The sequence below is a fragment of the Miniopterus natalensis genome, chromosome 4, assembly GCF_054644295.1.
Source record: "Miniopterus natalensis isolate mMinNat1 chromosome 4, mMinNat1.hap1, whole genome shotgun sequence".
NCBI lineage: Eukaryota > Metazoa > Chordata > Mammalia > Chiroptera > Miniopteridae > Miniopterus > Miniopterus natalensis.
The window spans coordinates 81,123,757-81,150,430 of NC_142084.1; the positions used below are offsets into that span (position 1 = coordinate 81,123,757).

The 26,674-nt window shown below is 48.7% G+C and overlaps 1 protein-coding gene across 2 annotated transcripts in view; it reads right to left on the reverse strand.

Annotated features, from left to right (window-relative positions):
* Positions 1 to 26,674, reverse strand: part of GLRA1 (glycine receptor alpha 1) — a 64,185-nt gene that overhangs the window by 25,650 nt on the left and 11,861 nt on the right. For both annotated transcript variants that reach the window (XM_087816088.1, XM_087816087.1), the window contains exons 2-3: positions 8,960 to 9,087; positions 3,581 to 3,648 (exon numbers count right to left, since the gene is read on the reverse strand). In XM_087816088.1, the coding sequence (XP_087672214.1) occupies positions 3,581 to 3,648; positions 8,960 to 9,087 (196 nt within the window). The remainder of the gene's footprint in view (positions 1 to 3,580; positions 3,649 to 8,959; positions 9,088 to 26,674) is intronic.

The following is a 26,674-nucleotide window of genomic DNA, read 5'->3' on the forward strand; positions in this document are numbered from 1 at the left end:
TACATATATACATAACAGATACGGACACATCCACACTTACACACATTCACATGTGCATGTATAACTAGAAATACACATACTTATACTCATACCTATACATGGTCATACACATTTTTCTTCTAGATTACATGTCTAACTAGCATACACATATGCACATGCCTGTGTGTACATTTGCACAAACAACCCCACAATACACACATGTGCATGCATACTACACAGACACATAGAGGCTGCCGTGCACACTTTTGCACACTCATAAGCATGTGTGTGCAGACAAGCTGGGGTGGTTCCCTGCAGGTTCTAGCTCCAGATCTTTCTCCTGTAGACCGCCAGGGGGGCTGCTCTCGATCAGGAGCCCCTTCCTGCCTCTCCCTCATTCACTCCTGTTCCGCCTTCTGCCTTCACCTTCCTGCCTAGACGCAAAGCGAGTCCCTGGGAAGGTCAGGTGAAGGGCAGGCAGCCACAGGCCCCCCCCCCCCCCCCCCCCGCTGGTCTGGAGAGAACAGAGACCCTGTTGCTCTGCTGGCTGCTTGTCTCTGCTCTCAGGCCTGGTGAAGGAGGCCAGGCTCTGGGAAGCAGACAGTCAAGCTCAGGGACTCCAGCTGTTTATAGAGCTGCTGTGCACCCCTGCTGCTCCTGAAGAGTCTGGAAAGTTTCTGACGCTGGGACTCTATTCGTATTAACGGGACCCAGGGTGTTCAACCAGCTCTTCGCAGGGTTGGAGAGACAGAGCCCTGGCCTGGAAGTCTGGGGCCTAGACATGTCTGTTCAGTGGCGTTTCCTTATCTGTAAAATGGGGATAACAATTCCTGCCTCCTGGGGGCTGCTGTGAGGTCTAAATGAGATGGTATATGCAGAAGCACCCCGCATACCGCCTGGCACCCAGCGGCATTTAATGTGTGGCTGTTGCTGTTATATTCTGAGTGACAAGGAAAGAGGCTTGAGAAAGTGGCCCAGATGGTTTGGTTGGTGGGATCTAGGGGGGAAAGAGCTGAAGGGAGGGGAGCCCTTGACTGCTGCAAAGAGCAGCCATTCCATGCCCTGTGACCTTGTGACCTTGCTCAAGTGAGGTCACCGCTCTAGTCATCAGATTCCCTTTTTGTAAAATAAAGTACTGGCTTAGACCATTTCTTAAGTTTTTTGCTAGCTCTGAGATTTTTAGTTTTTTTTTTTCTTCCCCTAAATCATCCACAAAGCAAATTAAACACATATAGATAATTAAGTACCCGGTGGGGGGAAAAAAAATCACAGGACTGTGGATGTGCAAGCTGGAAAATGGCAACTCCTTCTTCCTTTGGATGTGGGTAGGGTCTGCTTGGCTGTATCAAGACACAGACAACAGTGTGGTGGTCGCCAGAGGGAAGGGGTGGGGGGAGGTAGTAGAAGGTAAAGGGGGGTAAATGGAGATGGAAGGAGACTTGACTTGGGGTGGTGAGCACACGATGCAATATACAGATGGTGTATTATACAATTGTACACCTGAAACCTAGGTAATTTTATCAATCAATGTCACCCCAATACATTCAATAAAAAAGTAAAAAAAAAAAGGACAGGCCTCTTTGAAGAAGGACAGATTTTGGACCATTTGCCCCGTGGCCTGCAGAGCTCAGTGATTTTTGTCGGTCTGGGACTGAAAGGCTTGATGTAATTTAATGTTTAGGACCAAATGATGGCTTGAACTGACAGACAATATATCTGATTGGGTTTATTTATTTAAAAAAATTATTGAGTACTTGTTTATATATCACTGTGCTAGCTGCTGAGATTGCCACAGGAAAGGAGACAAGGTTCTGGACCGCAAAGCACTTGCGTTACTATTACAAATAAGCAGACGGTGATGGTGGTACGTGTAAGGGCTATCATGGGAACTGTCAAATGGGCCACGAGAATGGGAAGAAGGGGCCATCCTAGTCTTGGGTCAAGCCCATATAGGAACTCATACATACATGTACACAGGTGTTAGAGCATGAAGGCTTCCTGCAGAGGTAACTCTAAGCAGAAACGTAAATGGGAATAGGAGGAGATGCCAAGGGAGAGGAGGCTGGAGTGGGTGCCCTAGGCAGAGGCTTCCACAGCATCAACAGCAGCTGTAAACCAGAGGGCGCCCCTTGTGCGAACCCTAACCGTTTCCCTCTCTCCTGAGTGGGCGGTGAGAGGGGCGAGGCGAGGCAGGGCAGAGCCATGAAGGGCCTTCTCAGCTTTGCACAGGAGCCTGAGCTCAGTGCGGAAGCCGAGGGGGCAGCCTCGGGGGGGTGGCCGCAAGGGGGTGGGGTGCTTAGTTTGTGTTTTTGAAAGATCACTATGTGAGAAGGAATGGACTGAGCGGGCAAGATGGAAGCTGAGAACCCTTTGCAGTGATGTGAACAGGCCTCGCTGGAAGCCTGAACTAGCCTGGGGACTGGCGGATGGCCAGAAATGGATGGTTTAGAGGATTTCAAGGAGGTACCCGCTCTAGGACTTGGTGACTGGCTGCTGCCTCCTCTGCTCTAAAGAGATGACTTATTTATTTATTTAAATCCTCACCCAAGGATGTGTTTATTTTATTTTCTTTTTAAAATATATCTTTATTGATTTCAGAGAGAGGAAGGGAGAGGGAGAGAGAGAGAAACATCAATGATGAAAGAGTCGTTGATCGGCTGCCTCCTGCACACCCCCCACTGGGGATGGAGCCCTCAACCCCGGCATGTGCCCTGACCGGGAATCGGACCCCATCACCTGGATCCTAGGTCGAGGCTCAACCGCTGAGCCACACCCTGAGGGGCAGGATGGGTTTATTGATTTTTAGAAAGAGAGGTGGGAGGGAGAGAGAAAGAGAAAGAAACATTGATGTGAAATGATGCTCCAACCACCTGAGCCACGCAGCCAGGGCATAAAGAGACGGCTCTAAGTGGCTTTAATGATTTTCTCACAAGCAAAATCACTCCCTTCAAAACAAGCACAATTGATTATTTTTGTTTTCAAGGACTGATAAAAAAATTAATGTATCATGTATTTATTGATTACTAATGTAATATTTACTCCTTGTAGAAATTTGAAAAATACAGAAATGCTTAAAGAAGAAAATAAAAATCACCCATCAGTCTATGATACAGGCATAATTGCTATTAACATTTTAGTATTTTTCCTTCTAGCCTTTTTTTTTCTAGTGTAACTGATTTATTTTTAACTTTTTACTATAGGACCTTTAAAATATGTACAAAAATAGAGAGTAGAGTAGAATTAGCCCAATATACATTTCAGCTCCTTCACCCAGTCTTCTCCTATTCCACAGTTGAATATGAATCTTATAAGCGCGTCTTTTCATTTTTTTTTCATCTAAAGCTTTAGCCCGTTGGTATGATTTTGTTTTTTTAATCCTGGGTGTTTGGCACGTGCAGGCCCTGCTGGCTCTTTGGCCCTTTTCGGATGTCCTCACCTAAAGCACTGAATAGGACAGTCATAATGTCCAACTGCTGTACCACCGGAGACAGGGAAACACCAGCTTCCCCACCTCCTTGAGAAGACTGACGCAGAGGGGAAGTATTTCAGGGAGAGAGACACACCCAGCGGGGGACAGCAGCGTGTGTTTTCACTCACTCACCATAGTTGTCTCAGCGATGGAACCGAAGCTGTTGATGAAAATGTTGCAGCTCACGTTCACCGGGGGACCTGCCAAGCAAGAGAGATCCCTGCTGAGCTCCAGGCTGCAAGAAACCCGCAGGCTAGGCCCCGCTCCCGGAACCCTGACTTCAGGGTGCACACCCCTTGGCAGGGAGCCCCTGGCTCGCTCTCCACCCCACCCCCAGCATCCATCGGGACTCCGGCCACAGTGCTCTGCCGGATTCCCTGGCCCCCGAGCGAGCGCCGGAGTCTGAGCCCAGATGCACTTTCCTGAACCCGGGATGCTTCGCCATCCTGCCATATGGCTGAAATCCCTTCCCCAAACCCCACCGGCCGCCTTCTAATTTGTGGCTGAAATGTATTTATGGCTACAACAGTTGGAGGCCATCTCGGGAATCACAAGGAACAGCCAGTCCCTTGCCTTGAACTCCTGAACCAGCTATGATTGCCCAGGAGGGCGTCGATGGGAGTTGCCAGCCGAGGAATCCCCAGGGACCCGCAAGGGAAGCCTGTGGGTCTTTGCTAAGTGCTTTCCTGCAGGCTTTTGAACCCCACCGCAGAGAGGAGAGACGGGGAGGAATGTTTGCTCTTTGGAACCCTGTTGCTAGAGGGGCCTCCGTCTAGTGGACGCTAAATATCTTCATTTTATGCTGATAATGATGGCAGTTAGCGTTTACTGAGCATTACAGGGAGTGCTGCTGGGCTGAGAGCTTTACTAACGTGACCTCATTCCGTCCCCTCAACGACTCCGCGAGGAGGCATGGCTATTGCCTCCCTTCTACCGATGAGGAAACGGAGGCTCAGAGAGGTCATGGTCCTCAGCCACGCAGCAGTAAAAGGACAAGCAGGGTTTGAATTCAGATTTATTTAATTCCGAAACTGGCTGTCCTAATGGCTGTCCTTGTGAAAAAGAGGTTCAGAGAAAGGAAGTGGCATGCTCAAGGTCACACAGTGGATTTTAAGCACTGGACTTCTACATCTGATGAAAGGACCAGCCTAAGCCACCAGAGAGGAATGTGAGACCATGGGTAAGAGGGATACACACAGTAGGAGCCCAGGTACAAGAGAAGTCCTGGAGAGTGAATTATTAGGGAAGATCTCGTGAAGGCGATGATCTTGAGCTGACCTTGAAGGTGGGTAAGACTTGGATAATAATAGGTCATGCACATGAAGATTGAAATGTGTAATCTGAAAACTTCGAGGTTCACTTTCTTGTTGGTCTCCATGAGGTCCTGGGGTAGGCAAGGCAAAGTTACTGTCCCTGCTGTTCAGGTGGAGCACAGGGAGTCTTAGCAACCCACCTGGGCTTATTTAGCCAGCAAGTGGTAGAGCCAGGACTCGCACCCAAGTTTTCTGATTGTGGAAATAAGGAGGCAGATATCCTTGTGTCCTGCTATCAAATTTTCTGTGTCCCTCTTGCAAAAGTAGCCCGCTCATTTCACCCAAACTTTGCCAAGATTTCCTTGTTTTCAGAAATCTTGGTGTATAGGGTGGGACTCAGTCTCGTGGTGAGAATCCAGGTTTTCCCTCCAGGGTAGTGCCAGGATCCCTGGGCTTTGGACACAGCTTCAGCACTCATTGGCTGCTTCACCCCAGGCACGCCCCTTCCTTGCTCTGGGTCGCAGTTTCCCCATCAATCTGGGAGAGTAGCTCTTGATCTGGGCAGTCACTCTAAGCTCCAGTGGTTTGGAATTCCCTTGTGGGAGCTATTCATTCAAACTACAGGGTTATAGGATGTCAGGGCTGGAAGGTTTCTTAAAGGTCACCTAAACTGATGTGCAGGTAGGGCTGTCTGCAGTAGAATCACCTGGAGAACTAGTTAACCGCAGATTCCTCGGCCTAGCGAACCCAAATCTCTGGAGATTAGCCCAGAATCTATATTGTATCGAGCTCCCTGGGTAATTCTTGTGCACAGCCAGGTGTAGGAACACTGCTATAGACCAGCTACCTGTTCAAAGCTCAGTGCTTGAAGACTCAGTGGTTGAACGCCTCCAGTACTGGGAACGCATTTCATCTTGAGCAGTCCTTTCCACAGTTGATAGCTCTGTCTGTTAAAAAATTTTCCTTATGCTGAGCAGAGATCTGCCTCGTCACTTGCGCTAAACAAAGGCCCATTAGGTTTTTTTCTTTTTCATTTAGGCTCAGACCCAGGTTTCTCTTTCATTTAGCCTCATACCATTAAGATGCCCCAAAGAGTTACTGCCTGTGCCTTGAACCACGTGTACAGACTTCCCACCCATCCCCTGCAAGTGCCTGGTGCTGTGACTCTCCTATAAATTAGGTCCTGATTTATGTATGCGAGAGGGTGCCAGCCCAGAGGACCCCATGGGGAGGTGAGATTCATTGACATAAATCTGAAATGAAATTATCCTCAAGAAAATTACAATCTGGCTGCCTTTGGCAGCAGGATAATATATATATTTCATTAAATATTAAAGTTTAATTTTGCTTTTGTGTATGTGTTTGCATCAGGTTGTGCCCCTGATCCCGGGAACCATTGTCCTACACAGAGTCTTAGAGGAGATACAGACTATCAGAGCGAGAAGGGCCTCGTCCTGCTGGATCATTTTACAGATGCAGAAACAGAGGCCCAGCTCCGTCAGGTGATTTACTCTGGGTTACATGCATCAGGTAAGTAGAGGGAGTTCTAGAATCCAATTTTAGTGCTCTATTACAGTTTGCATTGGCACTGTGTTCTGTGGACTGAGCCTACTGTTCCCTGCCTTCCCTATCGCCAGGCGAGTCAGGAGCAGGCAACATATCTGGTGCTTGAAGAAAACTGCTGGGTGGTTAATCACTAGAGTTTCAAACAGTGCAGGCCTCTTCCTACTGGGTTGGGTCACAGGCGCCTTCTCAGGAGCTCTGTGGTTTGTGTGAAGCTTTGGGGAATCTTCTTTGTGTCTGGGTAGGTGTGAAGGGGCCATGGGGCTCAGGGGCAGGAGGTCCCTTCCTCATGCCAGGGTTTCAGCCCTCAGCACAAGGGACAGGAGAGAAACCTTGCTCCCCAGCCCCTGGCTGGGGTTCCTGGAAGCTGCACCTAGAGCCCTACTTGGAGGGGACTGAAGGGGCTAGAGACAGAGCAGGGTCAGGAGAGGGCTAAGATGATCTAGTTCTGTAGATTTTGGGACCCACGCGTTTGGAGTAAGGTTTTCAGCGCGGGGAGAGGAAGGGCTCTGATTCAAAGGTCTTACAGTCTGGGTGAAATTTTATTTCTTAAAGATGTTCACTGCTAAGTAAGTAAGTCAGTAAATACGAGAATAAGCAAATAAACATACATAAATGACTAGCCCTAGATAACAAATCGAGTCAGAGTAACTAGCTGGGCTAAAGTCGCTACAGCCTTGACAGCATGACTTGGGAGTCACTTACCTGCTCTAAGCCTTAGCACATTGGTTGATTTATTTGTTCATTCATTCATGAAGGGTTTATTGAGGGCGTCTTATGTGCCGTGTACAATGGTATGCACCAAGGATAGCTGGCACCTGGACCCTGGCTGCGTGCGCGGTCCACCGAGTCCCGCCTTTCTCAGGCGAGCAAGACCCTGGCTCGGCATGGAGTCCTGAGAGAGCCCTGCAGGGGCGCAGGGGCTGGAACTCCTAAAACGATGCAACCTGGTTTGGGGACAGGGTGGGGCTGCAACCCGGTGGTCGGTTCTCGAATGTGTTTGATTTGGCCAACGGTGTTTCTAAAAGGTGTGATTTAGCTGCCAACTTGGAAGACTTCACAAAACTCCAGACTCAAGTCTTATCTTGGAAGACCTGCTGGCTTGGGGCCTGCGGGCAGCTGCTGCAGAGCTGAGACTAGCCCCACGCTCTCAAATTTTCTCATCTCCATCCTGCTTCACTCATGTGCCACATCTGCGTGGGTGTATGAGATTGAGACCTTGGTGAAGGGCTTGGGCCCAGTGCTATGAGGGTGACCTTGGTCCTGACTTAGCTGTCCTCAAGGGGACCAAGGTTATGCTAACGGTGCTGGAAGATGTGGCCTCAGGAGCAAGGTGCTGGGGGAGCGAAGGAGCCTTGAGGTAAATAGGGCAAATGAACCTCAGTACACACCCCAGACTGTTTTCTACTTGCAGAGCACTGACAATGGGGGTAAAGTGAGCAAGCATGAGGAAGTCGTTACCAGCTGTCACAGCCCTTGTTTGGCTTTGGACTTGAGCCAAAAGGAGCAGTGAGGAAGGGCATGTGGAATCAAAATTGACTAGGAGGCTGACAGAGGGTGCTTAAAATAAGATTTTTGCAAGGGTGCTGGGAGGAAGGCCAGAGTGCACAGGCTCCCAGGGAGTCCTAAAGACCACACCTGCAGAATTCTGCTCAGCAGCTCAAGGTGGTTACAGACTCTTAAGGCATCAAAGGGAACTGGTCCCCTCTTGTTATTGGTGTTGAGATCTCATACAACTGCGAGAGCTAAAAGAAACCAGGTCACTTTGGTGAGGGTTTGTAAACTGGTTACCTACAAGGCATATATAGCTCACAAACATGTTCTGTTTGAATGTACATATTTTAGGAATCAGGAAATTTTGCATAAATCTTGATTCCTGGCTCTCTTCGGAATACTGTATGGTCTGGCAACACGGGACCCACATTCCTGTGGGCAACTATGGGCTGGGGCTAAGGAGAGGCTGTCCCCTTTAGAGGGCCTGCACCTCTGCCTCTCTAGAGTCTCCACCACTCCCTGTTGCCTTACTCTTGGCTCCCCTCACTCATTTAAGTTACCCACCTAATTCCTGTAGGCATTTGAAATTGTGATTCTGACTTAGACTAGAAAGTTTCAAAAATTATTTGTTAATCTCCAGGAACCTTTCAGGAGATGAATTTGAGTTGGAAGCCTCTTATCTAAAACAAATAGGGGAGCTGCTTGGAGGAGAAGCAGGGGTGGGTTTGCTTATTGTGTTCTCTGCTTCTCCCTTTTGGGGCATATGGTGGAAGCCCCAGAGCTTCCATGAAGTTTAAAGACCACAGATATAGCCAACTTTATCACTGCAGAGGTGAGGAAACTGAGGCCCAGAGAAAGGAAGAGGGTCGTCAGAGTTCAGAGTCAGTTTGCATTGAACCCCACTTTGACCCTGTTTCTTTACGTTCCACGTTTGTCTGTGTGTCCATTACACCAGAGGTAGCAAATAGCTTTTAATTCATACGCTGACTCCTGGCAGCGAGAGGTCCTGTTGAGCTGGAGCCTGAGCTTGGTTTGGCTGGGGTTGGTGGGGAGCAGACTGAACTGATGAACCGTGTCTGCCTAGGACAGAGGCGAGAGCCTGGGGTTCCTTCCACGTATTTACCACCTACGTCCAGGACCGTGCCGCTTGCTTCTTAACCTAGGAAAGGTCCTGGGGATCTGGAAGGAAAGATTTCTCTACCTTTGAAATTGGGCCTGATCCTGGCATCATATCCAGAGGTCCTCCCCATTAGCTTGTCCAGGAAGTCCGAGGGCGACATCGGCTTGGGGGCGGAGCGGGCGGCATCCGCCTCCTTAGAAGCAGCGAGGCTACGGAGGGAGAGAGGAAGGCAGAGGGTTAGCGAGGCCCCTTCTCACGCGGCGGTCAGGTCTCAGCCTTGCCCAGCTCTTGCAGAACCACTGGAGCATTGTTAGCCTGAGAAATAGGTAATACGGGTCCCTAATGAGGTAAGGCCCGGGCTAAATTGTTTCTCCAGCCCAGATACCAGCCAGCGCGGGGGCCTGGCAGGCCGCCGAGTGTCTGATTGCTGCCGGGAAGCTGCTGCCTCTTCCAAGGCGGCATCTCCGAGGATTAGAGCAATCGCACTTGGCTGCTGGTCTCCCCGGGAGAGGGGCGTGGAGGGTTAACCCCCCGCAAGGCCCAGCCCTGTGTTTTGAGTGCCTGCACCCCCATAGGTCCACGGAACGGCGCGGCCGGAAAGCATCTTAGAGATCAAGCAGTCCAGGCTTTCCCCAAAGTTTTTCTTCAGAATGTCACTAATTAAAAAAAAAAAAAAGAAAAGTTGCCCAAGTTGGATGCATTCGGGAACACAAATTTAATCAGGCGTTTTTACCCGAGGTCTTCTCAGAACCTTTAACAAGCTTAGATGCTGTGCTTGTGGGACTACTATCTCATGAAACACACGCTTTCGAAAATGCTCAGTTGGGGAAATGGGGGCACAGCTGGCGGAAGGACCCACCCCCGTTCCCACTCCATAAGGTGGTGTCAGGTTCTTATTTGTGCCACAGCGTGAACTACTGATGTCTAAGAACAGCGGCCCTCCCGCTGCCCCGCTCGGTCAAAGGCGCGCAGATTTCTAGAGGAGGCAGAATTGGAGGCTGAAGGCCTGAAGAGCAATCGTTTGTGCAACTGAGCTTTTCTGGTCCTGAGACGGGACTAGGGGAAGTGAGGAAGTGCACGCGTAGAGATGTGGCCTGTGTGTTGCCAAGTAGGACACTGTGTTCCCCGAGGATTCGCTCTCCACCCTCTTGATTGTCACCTCGGCTCCTTTTCTGGTCTCATCGGTCGTAACTGGTTAAGTGATCACCTCTAATGGACGACTCTCAAATCTCTTTCCGCTCCGGCTTCTCCCTGGAGCCCCTTTCCTCATTTGCAGACACCTGCAGGCCGTGTCCACCTAGATGCCCTGCCTGTGCCTCAGATTCCCCTCCCACGCGAGTGCCCTGCTTCCTTCCCCAACGTGCTTCCCCAGACCGCAGCTTCCCCAGCCGCACCCACAGCTCCCGCTCTGGGCTGGAAGCCTCCCAGCCATCTCGTCTCCGTGGCCCCCTCCTCTCGCACCCTTTGCTCAGCAGGGCCTGGCCATGCTGCCTCGCAATAGAGTTACTTGTGTTCGTGTTTTAGGACCAGGAGTCATGGTGCTTTTACTTATTGTTTGTTTGCTCCGTTAGTCTCCTACTGTGTCTGCCACGGCGTTTCAAACATAATTGGTGCTCAGCAGTCGCACAGTGAATGAATGAATGAATAATTTGCTACTTTAATCAAATGTCCTGGCGAGCAGGGTATTTGTAAATATGCAAATGTGGGTCAACAATTTAAAAATAATTAGGCTATCATCCCTACTAATGAAAAAATCCTGAAGGCAGCCTGGTATGCCTCTGACGGTTACGAAGGTATCCTAGGATTATGTAGACGCTCATGCTTAATCATCCAAAGGTCCATTATTCATAGACCGGGGAGCTAGTTTTGATTGACAGGACAAGGGGTAAAGGCATTTGACTTTTTATGTGTGTGACTGTGGATGTTTGCGAGTTTGTGTGAAGTGGGTAGGCTCCCAGGTGTGATTGCATGCACTTTTTGTGTGTACAGGTGGGTGGATGTGTATGGATCTATGGGGGTCAGGGTGTGCATGGGGGTGTTTGTGGATGCATAGTGGGTCCTGTTCCACAGCTTTGTATGTTCAAAAATGCGAATAGCTGGGTTCATGGGAAGTGTGCTGTGAAACGTGACATTTAGTATGGACATTTGTGTGTGTGTATGTGTGTGTATGTATATGCAGGGCGTAGGGTGTGAACGTGTAAGGTGCCTTTGTGGGTGTATGCATGTGGTGTGTATGTCGCATGTGTGTGTTTCTGAAATGCGTGTGAGATGTAAAATGGAATAGTGCAAAAAGAGTGAAAAGAACGGGTGATTTGGAACCAAGGCTGTTGCATACTAGCTGTGTGACCTTGGGGAAGTTACTTAACCTCTCTGAACTTCAGTTGCCTCATTAGTTTTACTCAAGGAGTAACAGAAAAAGCACAGGTAAAAAAACACCTAGGGCAGTTCTTGAAACAGAGCAGCCACTCAATATATTGTCTTGCTCTGTGTGTGTGTGTGTGTGTGTATTTGAAGTAGTTCAGCACCAGTCTGGGGACTTCTCCTGGTCCCACCATGCTTTCAGCTGCACCACAGACCTCACATGGCTGGGAAGTCCCACCAGGTGCCTTCCGTGGCCCACAGGTAGTTAAGTACCACACCCCCAGCCTCTTCTCCATTCAGCACCAGCCTCATGGCTGCTCTGCGGCTCTGGTGTGAGCACAGGGGACCACAGGCAGGCAGCTGGTGATTGACAGCTTTTCTGCTGCTGTAATTCACTTCTAGAACCTCTCCAGGAGTGGCAGTTATGAAGCTTGCCCAGGCTCCTGTTCTGTGCCCAGCCCCTCCCCTCAGATAATAAGATTGTGGAACGTAGTCCTCCCTCCCGGCAGTTCCCGGAGCGCGAGCGGCCTCCTGGCCCCTAGGCCTCTTTCATAAGCCTGAATCCTATTAGGCGGCGCAGGGAGAGAATGAATTCCCCCAAATTATCCCTTACCACTTGCTATTAGCAAAAGGTGCCATTTAATACCTGAATCCTCCCCAGCGCTGGAGCGTCCTCTGGTTATCTGAGCTCAAGTGTCTGCAAGGCATTTGCAGTCTGTTCACCTGGCCATTGACTCACTAAAGAGCCTGGTGGGGTGAGCTGGGCTGGAGAAGGTGGAGACCCTGAGAGGTTAAGTAACTGGCCTCAGGCCACACAGTGCTGTAATGAGAGCAGGACAGAACACACCTTTTCAGGTGCTGACTCACCCAGGGCTACCATGAGTGGCAAAGCCCTTCATAAATGGTAAAGAAGAGAAATCACGATAGCTGCTATTGTTACTATTTGCTTTTTAAGCTTGTTACGTTCTGTTATATCCAAGAACATCTAAACATGTGTCTGACTTCCAGCAACTATACACAAACTCTGGATTTATCACACCTAAAAATGGAGCAGAAATTGTTGTGAAATTACCAAATGAGCCTCTGCTCTGTCAGGCGATTGACGGTAGTTTTCGAAACTTGGAGGTATCTCCAGTCCAGACTCTGTCATGTATCATGTACCAGTAGTTTCTCAATTGCCTTGTTTCTTTTAAACTTACCCTTTTAAAAAAGGGAACTTTCTATCACACTATTCACAAAGGAACAACCAGTGCTACTTGCCGTGATAGAAACAACCACTGCAATGAATACAATAAAAACAATACGAAAAGAGGAATTTAAAATGCTATGTAAATGCTGCTGATCGCCAGTAGGGCTGCCCCAAGTCCCAGGGGAAGACCTCAAGCGGAGGAAAGGTATTAGGGACCCAGACTTTCTCCTTGAGATAACTAGAAGAACTGAAAGAGACTGGTTTAGTAATAATTCACCGTTATAGCGTGTGAACCACCTAAAATCACTCTCCATCTCTTACTCTGCCCTGCTCCAAAATTTCCCCAATTCTTTGGAATGACAGAGGTTCCATTTTAATGTCAAAATAGCCACACCCCTCCTCTTGACAGTCGCGGCACCTTTCTGTCTATATTTAGGTACCTTGCACAGAATTCGTTCCAGGCCCCCTGTAGTAAATCTGTGCTCCGCGCACCTGTGCAGAGCAAACAGGCACTAACGGGCCTCGCTGCGCAGTTGGAGCCACTACATGTGCTGAATTAACCGTCTGCTCATAGGCTCAGAGCTACTGGACAGAGAAGCTGGGAGTGGAGCCGGGACATGAAGCGTGATTGTCAGGATTTGCTGACCCTCTACAAGTATTGGGAAATGATGCAAATTGTTTCAGCGATTACTGCAATGCAATGTAGTGAATCAGACTTGGTTTAGATGGATTTGATTAATAGTAGTTTCCAGAAAGAAGGTGAGGTCTCCTGGGACCAAATGTTCCGCCCTTTGCAGAGAAGGCCTATTACGGTAGCTGACCGGACGGAGGGTTAAACTATCTATAGCATCTTTTAGCTAGGGAATTTGTCATACTAGGAGACTTAGGTACTTAAAGGACCTCAGATTAAAAATAAAAAAGTTTTTCTTGATTTTAGAGGAAGAGGAAGGGAGAGAAAGCGAGGGAGAGAGAGACAGAGAGATCAATTGGCTCCCTCCTGTATTCCCCCTACCGGGGATCAAGCCCACAACCCGGACGTGTACCCTGACCTGGAAACAAACCAGCAACCTTTTGGTGCATGGGTGATGCTCATTCCACTGAGCCACACCAGCCAGGGCAGTGACCTGTTTTGACTCCTTGTGAGAGGTCTTGGAAAGGCCCAGGAGTGAGGTTCCATGGGGGTGGGGGGGACACACAGGGCAGGCAGGGTCACACAGTGAAGTGGATGCTGTGCGACCTTCTGTGAGTCACTCCCCCCTTTTTTTTTTTTGCTTTCAGTTTCCCAAGCTATAAAATGAGAGGATTAGAATAATCTCTAAGAGTCCTACTGACCCTAAATCATCATTTTATTAGTCTTTATTATTGTTTCTTTTTTACACATCTGGTCTTGGGATTTGAATTTGTCTGGACCCCTTTGGGGGAATGTGAGTGTGGTTCTTCCCCATACAGACTCAAGATTTCTCCCCAGCGGAACAACTCATTTTTCAGGGATTTGTTGGAAGAAAGGCCAGGTCAATGCTCAGGTTCTCATACTCCAGTTGCAACATCAGTTGGAAATAGGGAATCAATATGGAGCTGTCAATCTGAATTTCAAATGAGCTGGGGGTGGCAATAGATGGTACTGGGGAGAAACAGTTTCAGTCACACTCCGCATGGCACACACCCCCAAGAACCATTCTGGGTCAGCAGAGGGGATCTCCCCATCCTGTTCCACCTCCTCAGTTCACAATGGGCAGAGAAGTCAGGAGGTCGGGGTAGGAGAGGGGAGGAAAGGCAAGGTGAGGGGAGAAGGCAGAGCAAGAGGCTGAGGAAACCAAAGGAGGGCCATGGAGGTGCAGACCTAGAAGGGAAGGGAGGTGGGGTTGGGGGGAGGAAGAGGTAAGTGTGCAAGTGGAGGTGTCTGAGGTCTGGCCAGTGCTATAATCGAGGGATTCAGTGAGCAGAGAGGACAGGCACCCAACTGCACTTGGTGGAAGAGTCGGGGTTCCTAAGAGGCTTGTGGAGAAAGGGGCTTGAAGGCTGGGAATAAAGTTGGCCTGGAAGAAATAGGGAGGAAGAGTGTTGTGGGTAGAAGGAACAGCATGTGTAAAGTCTGGAGGTGAGAGAGGACTTGGAGAACTGGAAGTTTAGTGTGGGTATGAGGGAGGGAAGAGGGGAGAGAAGGAAAGAATGAGAGACACACACGGAGACACAGAGAGAGAGAGAGAGAAACAATGATTAGAGATGAGGAACGCCGAGCCAGTGGGGTAGGAAGTAGTAGGGCTGGACCCTGGGTCTCTGTCCTTATAGTTGGTCTGAAAGACAAGGGAAGATTATACCTTCCTAATCCCTTTGCAGTAAAAATAATCCATCTGGGCTTCTCAGTTGTTTCTGGTTAACTGAATTGTGGCCTGGCCAAGCTTGAGAAATGGACCCTCCAAAGACACCTCCAAATGGTGGGTGGCCCATCTGGTTTCCAGGCAACTTGCCCTCTGACTTGGGCTAGAACATCTGTTCCCTGTGCTTTGGCAGAGAGGTAGTCCAATAAGCTGGTACTTATTTTGTGCAGAAAGTACCTGGTCAACTAGTCAAGGTCGTTTGAAGGTGATCCCTGTGTTTTCATGGGCATTTACTTACTACACAATTATGAAGGTCACTGTAGAATAGAGGAAAACCCACGAAGGTGGGGGCCTAGAAACCGGGGGGTAGCCTTGGCTCTATTTCTAACTCTCTGTGTGGTCTTTGGTGAATTCTTTTTCCCAGACGGTCCTCAGTTTCTCCTGTGAAATGGCAGTTTGGGATTAGGTGAGGCACAGGAAACAGTTCACCTGCGTGCCTACTCCACGATGGCAGTGGCTGTTCAGAGAAGGGTTCTGCATTCAAGCCAGCAGGAAAGGGTAGCAGGATGGGTCACTGCTCTCTGTCAAGGGACCAGGTTGCAGAGTGGTGGCTTGTCTCATTTCTGTGGGCTCTCCTGCTCGAAAAGCCTCGGATCCTTCTGACTTATTAAGCACCCGCTATATGCATAAGGCACCGTGGGGAGACACAGATAGATAGGTCTCTGCCTCCATGTAGGCAGAGCCTGAGCCTGTCTTGTTCAGTGCCTGGAAGGTAGCAGCGATCAGTCATCATTAGTGGATGAATAGCCTCTGCCCTCTAATTGTTTATAGTTCAGCAGGTAGAATAGATGAGGCACAGAAACAATTATAAGAGGTTGCCACCCAGTCTGGGTGGCATAATTGGACTGCTGTGGTGGTTCCCAGGAGGAAGGCAGAATTTGCGGGGAGGTGGGACATAGATCAGGTAATTTTTCTGAGTTTTATTAATTAAGTCTTTGTGCAAATTTAGAAATACCCAACATTTGCCACTGTTCATGTTGCATATATTTGGGAAAGAAAGATTTCTCCTGCCTGTGGGCTGTCCTCGGGGAAGGAACAGAAAGGTGATGGGGAGGGCTCGGTGTCCCAGGCTCCTAGCAAGGGTGGGGCCAAGAGAGGCTGGCTCTCTCTGGCCTTATGGACTGAACCAGTGTCCTGTCCCTGGCTCTGACACTCAGGGACTTTTGGGTTGTTGTGCAGTGTGGGCCCTGCTGTGACCCTCAGCTTTGCCTGTGGGTTGGAAGTAGTTGTACCCTTAGGTCAACCTCTGGCTTTCCCCGGCCAGCTGTGCAATTTGGATTTTATCTGATTGCAGTAAGGGGCTTAGGCTGACCCGGGAGTGCCTGACATTTTATTACTCTCACTCTGTGATCTGCTAAGCACCCCTGGGAGCAGAATGTCACAGTTGTCATGCTCTGAGCCCAATTCTCCTGGGGAACAAGACATCCTCCCCCCTTCATCTCCCACCTCCCACAGCTATATCCACTTCCTATAAAGAATTTTTATCTGGGTAAAAATCACATGCATTTGAATATGATTCTTTTCTGCAGTAAAATAAAATCTTGGATCCTTCCATCTGGTTCTTCCCCTGCCCCCAGGCAAGTCTGGTTCTCTGGGGACCCCTCCTACTCCTTAGCACCCTTCCAGCCAGCTCCTCTGGCTAGCTTTCCATCCCCCAACTCTCCTGCCTCAGTTTCCTCATCTCCAGGAAGCAGAGCCAGCAGGAAGGGGAGGAGACTGAGGTGCCTAGCAAAATGTTAGGAGGCGCACCCCCTCAGGGGGTGCAAGGGGCAACCCTGCACTCGCAGGGCCCGGGAACGAGCGCCTCCGTAAGTGCTGTGCCCTGGTTCACTTGGTTCATCAGCCTCACCCTAGTCCTGGCCCTGCTACAGCATCCTGGACCCTCAAACCCAGTCTGTCGAGGGTAGAATTTCCAAGATAACCACATGTATTCACCTGGAGAGGGAGTCTCTACTTCTCACAGCCTCTCACTTTATTTCCAAAAGGCTTTGCTTTTATTTTCTTGTTTGGTGGCAAAAAACACCATTACATTTAACATGGAATCGTGGCAGCCCTGGGTGCTTTCTGGCTCAAGCTCAGCCTTCAGCTCCCTAACCTTCCTTTCCCTTGGAACGGGGGCAATTAGGTGTCACGTAGACGAGACCCCGAAAGAGTGATTTTTGCAAGCTTCTTTCCAGGCTCTTAATATATACGGTTTTCATGAAGCACAGAGCCTGGCACATGCTCAGGGATCAATAAATATTTGTTAAATGGGTGATCTACACCGTGTATTCCAGAGGAGGTTGAACTTAGCCGTACAGGTACTTGGCATCGGTGATGTGATTCGACTGGAGTAAAAAGCCCCAAATTCTGGCCCTGATACCTTTCGCCAGCCCCTGGGGAACATACCTGATATCCTCTGGGAAAATCCAAGGCAGGGAAACAAGAAGAGATGCTATTCTTTTTCCATAAGCCTCCCACGGAATGACTCAGACCAGTGGGCTGGGTCCAACTTTGTCTGCTCATGAACCTTACACTTCTTCCCCTTAGGTCACTAGTTACAATTCTACAATGACCATCTCACTTTGCCCTGACCATCCCTATATGTCTCACTCGGGGACATTCTCTATGCCTCTGACTTTCTTGGCTTAAGCCTGTAGGCACCAAGAAGGCCCCCAGATGGGTTACAGTGTGAGGGATTCTTCAGAGGCTTGAGTGCAGAAGCTCTCGGCAGGCCCCGCATAATCAGCATGCATCCCACGAGCTGGACAGGAGAGCAAATGGCTCTCATTACCTTCAATGCAGCTTTCTTCTTAATCAGATAAATCTCACTGGGAAAGTATGTCTTTACAGAGAATAGAGCTCAGGGCTTCTGGACATAAAGTTTTGGGAAAAAAAGATTGCATTAATCAGCAGGGATTGGTCATTTGAGGTTGCAGAGACCTGGGAATATAAATATTGAGGAGAAATAACAATTGGAAGAAAACAGATATAGACATGATATTAGCTAATGATAGTAATAGCTGCCATTCACTTAATACTAACTGTGTGCTGGGTACTTTAGATATGTCACTGTATTCAATCTTCCCAGCAGTCCTATGAAGATGACATCATTACCTCCGCTTTACAGGCAAGGAAAGGGACACTTGCTTTTTCAGAGATTTCGCTGAGGTCGCACAGCTCATAAAGGGCAGAGCTCCCCAGCCAGCTGGTCTCTGAAGCCCGCACTATTAACCACTAGACTCTATTGACTCTTCCAAGTGATAGTGATTTGCAGAGTCCCTCTGAGGAGCTGCACTAGTTCACGATATACATGTTTGCTTGACTGTTTGGAGCTACAAGTGAGAATTCACGGAGCTCGGGAAGCTGGGAAGCATGGGCTGAGAGGGGTGTTATGATCACTGCCACACCAATAACGCCCTCAGTTTATATGGCACTTCCAAACCCATCACTGCCTTGGGCCCTCACACCGCCCCCATGGCAGCGTCTCCATGGACAGGCGATGGCACAGAGGCTCGCCTGAAAGGCGAAGAGGCCTGCTCAGGGCCCCCGGTGGCAGGGCCAGAACGTGACCGAGGTCTCCAGATCTGCTCTGGGGCACCTTCCGCTTGACTATGCAAGTGATTTCCAAAAGACAGGAAGGGGGGTGGGCGAACCCTCCTGAATGGTATATTGAGTCGTCTCTCAGAATTTCTCTGTAGTCAGTTTGCCTTTCGTTTTATTTTCCTCCCCCTCAGTTCACTCATCTTTAAAATACACCTCGCCGTTACCAATTGCAGGTGGTTTTTTTAGAGAGAAACATCGATTTGTTGTTCTACTGATTTATTCATTCCTTGGCTGAGTCTTGTATGTGCCCTGACTAGGGATGTAACCCGCAACCTTGGTGTATCGGGAGGGCGTTCTAGCCAACTGACCCACCCGGCCGGGGCCTTGCAGGTGTTGTTTGAATGGCAGAAGCTCACGGTGCTTTTACAGATGCTGTGGAAGGAAACTCTCTTCCTTCTCAGGCCTGTCAACCTTGTCCACTCCCTGGGCGCGTTGAGGCAATCTTCATTTCATTGGAGACAGCATTAACTTATTACTTCACTTATTTACTTATTTATCCGGAATAACCATGGGTGCCTACTGTATGTCACGGATCGCACTGGGTGATCGAGCAGGACATACATAATAAAGCAACCCCGGCTAGCCCTCAGCGAGTGGTTACACAGCACCGGCCATTGCGCTGAGAGCTTTCCCTGCAATGTGCAATCCTGAAGGGAATCCTACGGGTTGGGTATCATTACTCCCATTTTACTGATGAAGAAACTGAGGTTCATAGAGTTGAAATAACTTATCCAGGCACCCCTGACCCCACAGACTTCCCTCTTAACTGTATCGGTAATGAATATGTCACAATCTTTGCTTTCCTAGAGCTCCCAAACTAATAGAGGGACACCTACGTGAACACAAGTAAGTGCTTGAATCTGGGCCCTATTAAAAAAACAAAACAAAAACGTATCACTTTCCCCTCCCAAGTCTATACTAGTTCAAATCTATAGTGAAAAAGAAGCCGGGTTGCAGTGGACCCATAGGAAATACATCAGCAAAATGGGCTATTTGTCCCAGAGAAAACACGTTTTTTTAAGAGTGCAGACCATGCGTGTGGTCCTCAAGCATCCAAGAGACTGATTCAAAGGAGAATGTTGAGAAAATAAATCATTCTCACAGGACACGGAAGAAAAAATGACTTTAGGTTGTAGAAAGAACAACTTGGATTAAAACCTGAAGCTGCCTTTAATACACTGAGTGACTAGCCCTGGCCGGGCAGTTCCGTCTGTTGGAGTGTCCTCCCATACACCAAAGGCTGGGGGTTCGATTCCTGGCCAGAGCACATACTGAGGTTGTGGGTTTAATCCCCTTTTGGGGCTCAGACAGGAGGCAGCCGATTGATGTTTGTCTCTCTTTCTCTCTCCCTCCCTCTCTCTCTACAGTCAATACGAAATAAATAAATAAACAGAGTGAGTAGTCTTCAGAAAGAGAACACTCATCTGTGAGCTGAGAGGGTTTAGCTGAAGTGGGTATTTGCATGTAAATACAAAATTTGCAGAAGCTTGGGGCTCTAATCACTCTCTAAACAGTCTATCCCTCCGTTGATTCCCTGAGTTCTCTGTGACACAGAGCTGCAGCTCTGCTCAGCGGGGTGGCACTTCTTTGTCTCACTCAGCAGGTCCCCAAGTAGAAGAAGTAGGTAGAAGAGCCTTAAAATTATGGGACCTGGTGATCTTGTGCATTAAAAAAAAAAAAAAAAAGACATTTCTTGAGCCCCTACTATCATGGATGCCTCTAGGATGACTCCACCATGTCCGTGGGGACCATCATCTTCATTTTGTGGATGAAGGAGCAGACTTAGAGATAACTAACCATCGTAGCGATGGCTTCCAACGACTGCGCACCTTCCAGGGGCCGCGCAGAGCTTTCCCACGCGCGCTTACTAATCCACCCACCACGCTAGGAAGTAGGTGCCAGTTTCTTTCCTATTTTTCAGATGAGGAAACTGAGGCTTAAACTGAGGGTAAGCGACTTAATCAAGGTGCTCGGGTGGCAGAGTCGATTCATGGATCTGAACGAGGTAGATTTTGGCAGGAGGCGTGGAGCGGCCGCTCAGATGTGCTGGGGCAGCTCGCTCAGCTCGGGCATGCCTTGTTTCAAGCTCCTGCTGCTCTGGGTTTAGCATGAGCCTCTGGAAGGAGTATTTACGGAGACGGTGAGTGAAGCCCCAGGCCTCAATGAGGTGAGAGGAAGAGAGGCCCACGGATGACGAGGGGAGGACAGGGTGCTGTGGCCAGGGCCCCGTCTGGCTTTAGGATGCAGAGGGCTAATGGGGAAAGGATTGCAGGGGCTCCTGCTGAATCTTTTTTTCCTCCTGGGGTTTCTTTCCTTGCTCCCCTGTGACTCAGGATCCTCCAGCAAGGGCCACCCCTTTGTAGCTCACGGGGGTTCCAAACAAAGGCTCCCAATTCCGCTGCCTCCTGCTGCTTGTCGCATGTCACAGAGGCGGGGAGAAGCAGCCTGGGGGATGGGACGAGCTGTGGATGTGGGGTCAGGAATCCCGGCCTTGACGCCTGCCCGTTCTGATCCTTTCTTGTGTGACCTTGAGCAAGTCCTCTGCTATACTTAAGCATCAGGTTCTTCACCCACTGAGTGTAGATACCTCCTGTCTTAATTTATAAATTACTATTGAAATCATGTTGAAGGAAGCGTAAGACGCTCCGCAGTGAAAAACCCGTTTCTGGACCGAAACGGGCATGCATGCTTCAGGGCGAAGCACACGGACCCCCATCAAGGCCAGCCTCTGCCATTTACCAGCGGTGTGGCCTCGGCCACGTTCCCCGTCCTGCCCGCCTTTGCTCCTGCGTCTGTTAAACGGGCAGCTCAGAGGGTTGCTGTGAAGAATCAGCCATTCTTCCGCAGCGCTCACTTTGGTGCCTGGCAAATTGCAAATGTTCAATGTGATTTTTATTGATCAAGAGAGATTGGTTGATCTAAGCTCATGATGGGGGTTGAATGTATGAACTTCTGGAGGCTTCTCTGTGCTTTGTGCCTGAATCTCCAAGGCTGGAGGAGTACCAGGGCCCTCTCAGGTCATCATTCCGCGGTGCTCTTAGTAAGTAGTAAATGAATAGTGTTACTTTGGCATTTCAATCAATAGGATTAAGGTGATCTGATGGCGACAGAGTAGTAATTGCTGCTGCACAGATGGAGACTGTCCAGTGGCAAAAACTGCTCTCCACAAGCTGGCTGGCTGCCCTCAGACCAGATTCCTTCAACCCTTAAAAAAATAAACACTTCCCTCTGATGATTAAAGCAATAAATGCACATCGGAAAAACACAAGGTCCAAGGGAAAACATAAAACCCACCTGGAAATTTCATTATCTAGATACCTACTGTTAACATGTTAGTGAATTTCTTCTAGTTTTTCCCCCCTCTAAAGATTATAATCAGTTTTTTCCCTAGTTTTTCACTGAAGATTCTAAATGAGCATTTTTCTCTTGTTATTAAACCTTTAGAAACACGATTATAAATGACCGCCTATGCCAGTGTGTGGCTGTATTAGCTTTCATTTAGCGATCCCTCCCTTGATGGACATTTATGTGATTTTCAATTTTTAGCTATTATAAATTATTCTGTGAAAAACCTACTTGTTCACAAACCTCTGCTCATGTCCTAGAAGCAAAATTTTGCTGAGTCAAAGGGTATGAATATTTCTAAGGCAGAAAAGCTCTAACTGTGTAAAGTAGCTGATCCCCACCCCAGGACTCGGCTCCTCACTGCAAATTAATTCTTTATAAGGTGGGGTCTGCCGTATGAAGAATTGTTCATATTGTACATGGCCCCACATAGTATAATGTTTCTTTTTTAAAAAATTAAATTGCCGTGTGACTTTATTTGTTTTGAAAATTTCCTTTGCAAGTGAGTGACTGAGGGACGGTTACAACTCTATTGCTTTGTAGGTGATTTAGGTATTTCATTTTGGAAATAAAATATTATACGTAGAATTAAAAAAAAAAATTAAATTGCCCTGCCTATGTCTTCTGTTTGTGTCATACTCAATTTTTTATTTCTAAAAGTCCTTACATACTATAAACATCCCATATACGAGAGGTAGGGTACATGGTAGACTCGAATCTAATTCTGCGGCACAGCTGTGTGATCTTGGGCAAGTCACTTAACCTCTTCATATCTGTTTATTGGTAAAGTGAGGGTAATAACAGAGCTCCTGGGATTGTTGGGGTGAAAGGAGCAAATACGCGTCAAATGCTGATCCGGTGCCAGGCACACAGAGACCTCTTAGTATGTTACCCACCAATACAAATAAAAATGAAAGCTTCTGTTTGTAAGATTTGAATATTTTTTACTAAGATTTTATGCCAGTCTAGGTTACACCCAGTAATTCTGAAGAACTTTTGAAAAAAACCTAAAGACTAAAAGAGTCAGGTATGGCAGGAAATACTGAATATGGGCTGTACTTCAAATCTTGGCTAATTGTTTATATTCCATCGTCGGTCCTGCATTTTAAGAGGGACATTAACAGGCTGGAGCAGGTCCAGAAAGGAACAACTGGGCTGGTAAACAAACTTGAGATTGACCTGTAAGGAATAATTAAAGACTCTGACTGTTTGGCTCAGAGAAGACAGACAGAGAGGTCCTTGCTTACAAATCCCTGTTGGGCTGTCATGGGGAAGAGGGATTCAACTTGATAAAATAACGTTTTTGAGTATTTACTATTGGCCAGGCACTGAGCTAAGCCCTTTGCAAATATTACTTATTTTTTTCTCCAAAACGCCTTATGAGGCACCGATTTGTGTTTGTATTATACAGATAAGCAGGGGACTGAGGCACAGATGGCAGGAGTGACTCGGCTGAAAGTTAGATGGCTGGTTGGTGACAAGGTAGGAACAGAGCCAGATCTTTCTGATTCCATAGTTCAGGTACCTTCAGCAGCCCGCTGGCTTGTTCTAGGTGACCAGGGACAGCGGACGGGACTTTCAGAGCGGGAGGGGGCTGCCTAACACACGTGAAGAAAGGCTATTTTGACCATTAGATCTAGCCAGTAACAGAAGAGGCCGCCTTCTGGGGATGGCGAGTTTCTTGTTGCTGGAAGTGTTCACGCACAGGCTGGACTCCCAGTAGCACGCTGTTCAGATGAGCCAGCTGAGGAGGGGGCTGGCACTGTGACCTTACTACCTTACTACTTACTTGCATGACCTTGAAAGTTACTTAACATCTCTCTTAGCCTCCGTTTCTTCACCTGTAAGCTAGGAATACTTAATTCTAACTTTAGGGTTGTTGGGAAGGGTAAAACATTCAGATAAATGACTTAGCCAAGAACCCGGTATTCAGAAGTTGCTCATATGTTCAGTGAACAATGACCCAGGGTCTTGTGTTTGTCCCTGTGGTTTTCATTTATATAGCGACTCATCTATTCACTTCTCCATTGGGGTCAGTTACAGATTTGGAGAGGTCACCTGTAGAGTTGGTGCGCCACCTCACTTCTGCAGAGGGAGGTCTCTGCCAGGTTCTGTCCCTTCAGGCAAATGACAGGTTGGGCTCTGAAACAGGGCCGGTGGAGCATAAACCAAAGGACGTTTGGACAGAAATGATAAGCCACAGAATAGATATTATTGGGGGAGAGGTTAGAACCATTTCACCCTTTTGATCAATGATCAGCTGGGTTTGAAGAGCGCACCGTGTGCCCAGCACTGTGCCATGGGGATTAAGGGTATAAACAATCAGCTGGAGGCACTGTCTTCGTCGTCAAGGGCCTCAAGGCCTGGGATGGCTCAGACAACTACGAAAAGATTGGAGAATAGGACTGAGTGTCATTCTGTGCTAAATCCTTTGGCACAGGGCGGTTAGGGAAGGGATGCGTAGAGGCAGGAGGCTGGAGAAAATGACCTTGGAAGATCTTTTCTGCCCCTGGATTTTCTCTGTCTGACGGTTCCCAGGATTGAGTCCTCGCGGGCACAGCGCAGTCATGTTGCAGTGGTAGCTCCCCTGGGCACATTTCTCCAGTCTTTCCCCCAGGACATCTGCCGGAGCCAAGAATATGCTAATCACTGTTGCCCATTGTTAGGCCAGGAGGGGGGCTGTCCCCCTTCCTAGACCGGGAACAGGGCAGCACCCTCCCTCCTCCCAGGCCCTGTCCTTCCGACTTTAGCTGTGGCTCCTGCCGACATCAGCCACGGGGCCCACGTGGAGTTGGCTGCCTGAGGATGAAGCTTTTATGTGCGTTAATTCTCGATGTGGGAGCCCTCCCTTCTCCACTTTCAACAGGATGAGCAGACTCCGGCTGCTCTGGGGAAGGCCCGCCCTTCTCCCCTTGCTTTCTGCTCCTCAGCATTTGTTCCCTCCCACGCAGGTTTCTCTCCCCTCCTGGGCCTCTGCCTTCTTCCTGCTCCTTCCCTCGTTCCCCAGGCCTAGAATGATGGAGCTGAGAGCGACCTTGAACGTCGTGCGGTACAGCCCGCCTACCCATTTCACAGACGGGAATACTGTGCTCCGGGGAGGGAAGGAGACTCACAGAGTCAGTTCTTGGCTGAGCCCAGAGAAGACCCGAGTTGAGGGCTCCTCCCTCCTTACTTCTCGGCCTGTCTCCCCCTTTCTCTCCCTCCTCTGGTTTTTCTCCCCTTTTTATTTCTTATTTTCTTTTGAAAATACGTCCCATCCATCACTTGTTCTAAATACTCAAGTCTGTCATGTAACTCTGGCCTGCCATTTTCCAATGACATTTTCCTTACCACACAGCGGCTTCAGTGGGGAAACAACTCCCACTTGCTCAGAAATTTCCTCCAGACACTCCAGTCTCAGCCTCTGGGCTTGTTTCTACTTGTTTTAACCAACCTGGGCTCTGATTCACATCACTCCCAAATGTCCTTTTTTTTCCCTACCTGGTACAGTTTGTCTTTTATGAAGGTGGGCTCCGAGTTTGATTGTGTGCCCACACTCTCTAACATCCTTTTTTAAAAAAAAAAAAAAAAAAAAAAAATCTATTTTCAGCTTTCCAAAGCAATATGTATATTGTAAAACATTCAAGCATTACCGAAATATTTAATGTAGGAAATAAAAGTCCCCCATAGTCTCATTCTCAAGAAATAATAACAACTATAAACAGTTTTGGGTCCATTTCTCTGCACTTTCCCCCCATATGAGAACAATAAAACATTAAAAAAATAATAAAAATGGGATCCTACTATACATTCGGTTTTGCCACTTTCTCCCTGCCCCCACCTTTAGTCTTCCATCCCGGATATTTTGGCTCTTCTGGTGGAATGAGGCCACCTGCCTTTGGCACTTATTGGCGGCTAGACTTTGGATGAATCACTGCTGCTCTCAGGGTTTGTTTCCTCATCGGAGCAAAGGAACAGCCCTCGTTCCACCTGCCCATCTCCTGCGATTAAGGCTCAAGTGGAAATGCAGGTGCCCTGGGGCTGCGTCCAGTGGACCATGTTCTGTCGCATTACCCTGCTCTCCTGGGTCGATAGCACTGCCCTTGGCCTGCAATGCCGTAGCTTCCCGAGTTGTTCCCTGGTTTACAGCCCCCTCTAGGAGTTCAGTTGGGCGAGAGCAGGGACCATGTCTGTTCTGCTCGTCACTGTTCTATCCCCAGAACTTAGAACAATTGCTGGCATATAGTAAGAATTCAGTAAATAATTTTTGGATCACGAACAAATTATCCCCCCTCTGCTGGGCTTCCCATGGGTGAAAGACCCGCTGGCGGAGAGCAGAGAGAGCCCGCAGGCTGCGTCGGCCTCTCTTGGCACGCTCCTTGCCACTTGGTGAATTAGTCATTCTTTATGGCCCAGTTGAAATGTCCCGACTCCTATGAGATTGTCTTCGGCTCTGTACGGTCTCCCCACCTCTGGCAGAGGTAGTCAGGCTCCCCTTCCTGCTCCCGCAATGCTTTGCGCCGACCCCTCTTTTATAACAGTGATCACGGACAGCTTCCCTGCTTTGCACAGTCGCTACTTGCCACATGAGGTCCTGACGCTCTGTGGCCTCCTTCCATTTCATCCTTAGGGTGACCTGTCAGGGAGGGATCATCAGCGTTGCCATTTTGCAGATGAGGAAATTGAGGCTTAGGAGTCTTGAAAACAGTCTTGTTCCAAGGCATACAGACAGCAGGTTGTATAACCAGGATGCTAGAACGTATCTGGCCGCTTCCCAAGCTGGAGTTTTTAACTGCTGGGCCCTTTGTGAGCCAACTTAATTGAAGAATTATGCAACGGCAGCTGGAAAGACCCATGGTGTTTACATAGTCCAACCTTATTTTAGGGCTGGAGAGACTGAGATTCGGTTACACGGTCAGAGTGGGGCTTGTGGGGGGAGGAAGTCTTGCCCTAATCTCT